Genomic DNA, 4,448 nt, shown 5'->3' on the forward strand with positions numbered 1-4,448 from the left:
GGGGGGGGGAGGGGGGGCGGCGAGGGCTGTGGGCAAGTCACCACGGTTTTGGGTAGCCCAGCAATACGGCATGGCGTGGCCACAGCGGTGTGGTATGGCTTCGCCCGCTGTATGTCGTGTGTGTCCCCCTCCCCGTTCCCCAACGACGCTGAGGCAGGGACATGGCGTCAGCGTGACGCGCCTTTATTTCAGCGACCCGCGTCCCGCGAACGTGGCGAAACCCCGTTTTCCCCCCACCCCGGTAAAGCCTCGCGGTCCGGAGGCACCCCCGGTAGCCGCGTGGGTGGTCAACCGTCCCAGGCGGGGACGCGGCGCGGCGCCGACGGCCCCGACTCGGAGGCGGGGGGCGAATCGCTGGCCCGCGGCTGGGCGAAGACGCGGTTGCGGGTGCCGAAGAGGATGGGGCGGTGGCCGTCGCGATGGCGGCGGGGCGAGCAGAAAGGGGCCCGGAAGGCCTCCTGGAAGCCCCGTCGGAAGTTCTCGTTGAAGTAGCCGTAGATGATGGGGTTGGCGCTGCTGTTGAAGAAGGCCAACCAGTGGGCGAAGGGGAAGACGTAGGCGGTGACCAGGCGGAGCTGCCCCTCGCTCAGCCGCCCGTAGTCCGTCAACAGCATCAACGTCCAGAGGGGCAGCCAGGAGAGGGTGAAGAAGAGGGCGACGATGATGAGCATGTTGATGACCTTGGCCTTCCTCCGGGAGACCTTCCTCCCCTCCGGCTCCTCTCGGCTGCCGGCAGGCGCCGCCGACTTGAAGAGCTTGAAGGCTATGCGGGTGTACATGACGATGATGAGGGCGAGGGGGGCCACGTAGATGTGGGAGAAGAGGACGGTGGTGTAGATCCTCCTCATCCCCGTCTCGGGCCAGGCCTCCCAGCAGGAGTAGAGGGGGTAGGAGTTGTTGTAGGTGTCCACCATGAAGTGGTGCTCCTCCCTGGTGACGGTCAGGGTGATGGCAGCGGGGCACATGATGAGCAGGGCCAGCACCCAGATGAGAGTGATGGTCACCAGGGCTTTTCTCAGTGTCAGCTTCTGCCGGAAGGGGTGGACGATGCAGCGAAACCTGTGGGAAGGCAGATGGTGGTGGCTTTGGGCACCTGATGGGATGTCCCTGGGGAAGGAGGGTGGTCAGGACCCGGGGGTGGGAAGGGAGGGTAAGGTGGATTGCTCTTTACAGATGGGTTTTGATGGCAGAGATAGGTTGGGATCTCTCCAGTTTTGGTGTTTTCAGCTCAAGGTGGGGAAGGACACCTTGCTGGGTTGCCCCATGGACAGATTTGTGGTCCTCCTGGAGAGCTGGGATGCACTCCTGACATCCCCAGGAGCTTTCCCGTGATGGAAATGGCACGGGACACCTGAACACGCTGGGGGTGGCTTGGTGCCCACGTCCCTCCATGCCCGCGCCAACGTACCTCTCCACGGCGATGGCCACCAGCGTGAAAACAGAGGCAGAGACGGACATGCCCTGCACCAGGCCACTCATTTTGCACATGGTGTTGTCAAAGGGCCAACCTGCAAGGGGACACCACGGAGGTTGTAGGTGCCTTTGGCTCAGCCAGGTCCATCAGCATCTCCCTCTAGATGTCCCCATCTGCTGTGTCATTGCTGGGGGATGCTAAATCCTGCTCCCAAGGGGGAGCTGCATTTTTTACTGACACAGAGATAGTCTTTAGCAGTACGGATGCTTGGAGACAAAAACCCAAATTGGTAAAAAAGATGCATATTGCACTGCTTAGAAACTCAAGGAACACGGTGGTTATCATTTCTCCTACCTTTGCATAGGGCTTGAGCTGTTATCACGGGGACTGACCTTGGGATCCTCAATCAGAAGGGCTTTCATCTTGTTTCTTGACCCCAGTGCTAAGGCATTGGCAATAAATAAATCATGTCCCGTAATAAATACAGACTCTGCCCCGTGCCCTGGCTACTGCTGGGGCTAAACCCTGCCAACTGTACCAGTGCCGCCTTTTATCTTTGGAAAGGTCAACAGGCAGAGCTGAGCCAGCATGGGAGAAGATCGATGCAAGAAGAGGAGGGGTTTATTCAGTGTTGCTTGATGGAGAATGGCTGAACATAAATATGTAAATGCAGCATTAAGGTCATACTTATTTTGCTAAAAATGTCCAAAACCTGAAAACCGAAAGGCCTTTACCCCCCTAAAGTAGTGGCTCTAAATGAAATGATACCTTTCATCAGATGTGGTTGAGTGGCCACCACCTGCCCTCCTCATCCTCAGCAGAAAAATCACCCATGGGGTGGCCTCATGGGTGGGGGGCAGAAGGTGGGTGATGTTCCCCACCACTTTGTCTCTCTGCCTTGCATCTCACCCCTCCACTGCCCCGCTCACCCGTGATGAGGTTGTCCACCAAGGTGGTGGGCATGCAGAAGATGCCCACCAGCAGGTCGCTGATGGCCAGGTTGAGGATGAACATGTTGGTGACCGTCCGCATCTGGCGGTTCTTCACCACGATGAAGCACACCAGGATGTTGCCGATCATGCACATGAGGAAGATGAAGGTGTAGGCCAGGATGAACATGGCGGCCACGGGGGACGAGTGCTGGTAGTATGCTGAGAAGGTGTAGTTCTCCCTCAGGAGGTGGCTCTCACTTGCGGTAGAGTTGGGCCAGCTGCCATTGGAAGGGCCTAGGGAAGGGAAGGCAGGAAAGTGAAGGTGGGAGAGGATAAAGCTATTATTCCCTTCATTTCTTAATGCCCTCAGAGGTGGATTTTCATATTTATACCAGTGCCCAGCCTGGCTGGGATGTGTCCTGCTGGGATCATCTTGGTGCCCCAACAAGTCTCCTCCTCCTTGCGTTGTTCAGCCCAAGGTACTGTAGCTAAATTATTATTTTATACTACTATTATTTTATATAATTATAATTTTATATCATTATTATTTCATATCATAATTTGGATGAGGAATTAAAGCAGCCCAGAAGACAGCCTGTTCTCATGGGATTTTTTTTAGGGGTGAGCAAGGAAGAGAAATCCATGTCCTGACACTGCAATACTCAAGCCGCACGGGAGCTGTGTCTGTGTGGTCCCCAGCATGGCCAGCCTGGGAATGTCTCTGCTTCTCAGGTGTCTGCTGCTGCTTCTCCTTGAGGTTGAGGTTTGCAGTTTGAGGTCGCCTAAAATCTTCTCCCTGGCAAAGCCACAGTTCCCAAGGGAGATGGGCTGGGGCAGAGGAGACCCTGCCCTCCCTTTACATATAAAGTGATAATTATACATAATGATGATTGTTATCTGGGACCCTGAGAGCTTCTGATGGAGGGGTGGATGGTGTTTTGTCGCTACAGATTTAACAGGAGGAGCAGCTCTTTGCAGCACCCACCCTTGGGTTTCCCCAGCTTTACGCAGGCAGGGATGCGAGAGGATGCCGGGGGCAGGCAGGAGCTGCCTGCAGCGGTGACGGGATTTACTCTGGGCAAACCCAGGCTGCAATTTTAAGGCAAGCAAAGGCATATTTTTGCTTTAAGGCTCAGCCTAACCGCCTGCAGGTCAGCCCTGCTCTGAGAAAGCACTGCAAAGCTGCTGCATGGGGGGTGGCCGTATCATCCCCCCATCCCTGTGCCGGTGCCCCGCTCGCCAGCCAAGATCCTTTTCCCAACTGCCGGACCACCGGCTTCCCTGAGGCTCCGGCATGCAAGGAGGCCCTCTCCAGCCTCTATACCCCTGTCCTGGGCGCAGGATTCGGCCAACACGTTGCCAGCTGGGCTTCAGAAAGGGGGGTTTGCAGGCATGGGAGAAGGAGCCTCTTGGAGAGGCAAGGAAGCATCGGGACTGCTGGGGCAAGGTGCTGCGGCCAGTCGGCATCAGGTACACCCGCACGAACCACCTTCGTTAGCAGAAGCGATAGCAAAGACTGTAATGAGGTTGTCCGAAACCTGTGATATTAAGCCCGAAACTTTGCTGGACTTTACCTCTTTGGGCTGCAGTGTCTTGCAGCATTAAGCGGGAGGTGGGTGTCCTATGGGTGAAGAATGACAGGCGGTTTCAAAAGTGAGGTGGAAGACGAGGAAAGGAAAATAAGGGGGTGCCGAGCACCTGGCTCGGTGCCGGATGGATGGAGACATCCTCCGTTCAGCGCTGACATCTTGGACGCGGTGATAAGGGGACATGGGGGGGGCAGCAGCCGGGGGGGGCAATGGACCACCCATCACCCTGCCTGGCTGGGGGAAACCACTGCGGGGAAAGGCTGGGCTGATGGAATAGGGGCTTGGGGGGCGGGTAGACACCTTTTTTTAGGGATAAAATAAAATAAATCAGGTCTTGGTACTCACCTCCGCCGGCCCGACCTGGCTCCGGGGGCTGCATCGCCGGCATGTGGGCGGGGGGGGGGACGGGGGACGGGGACCAGTTTGTCCCCGTCCCTCCTCCAGTCCCCCCTTCCCGGGGCTGAGCCCCGGTGCCGGTACCGCGATGCCGGTGCCGCCGCGCCGGTTGCGGCT

The 4,448-nt window shown here is 57.3% G+C and overlaps 1 protein-coding gene across 1 annotated transcript; it reads right to left on the reverse strand.

The window, feature by feature from the left end:
- Nucleotides 1-287: 287 nt before the first annotated feature.
- Nucleotides 288-2,635, reverse strand: NPFFR1 (neuropeptide FF receptor 1). The gene is made up of 3 exons (XM_010579929.1): nt 2,344-2,635; nt 1,409-1,508; nt 288-1,059 (listed from the first exon to the last, which is right to left on the reverse strand). The coding sequence occupies exons 1-3, from the start codon at nt 2,531-2,533 to the stop codon at nt 288-290; spliced, it is 1,062 nt and encodes a 353-aa protein (XP_010578231.1). The 5' UTR covers nt 2,534-2,635.
- Nucleotides 2,636-4,448: the final 1,813 nt, after the last annotated feature.

The sequence above is a fragment of the Haliaeetus leucocephalus genome, unplaced genomic scaffold (assembly GCF_000737465.1).
Source record: "Haliaeetus leucocephalus isolate CR32 unplaced genomic scaffold, Haliaeetus_leucocephalus-4.0 Scaffold687, whole genome shotgun sequence".
Classification (NCBI taxonomy): Eukaryota; Metazoa; Chordata; class Aves; order Accipitriformes; family Accipitridae; genus Haliaeetus; species Haliaeetus leucocephalus.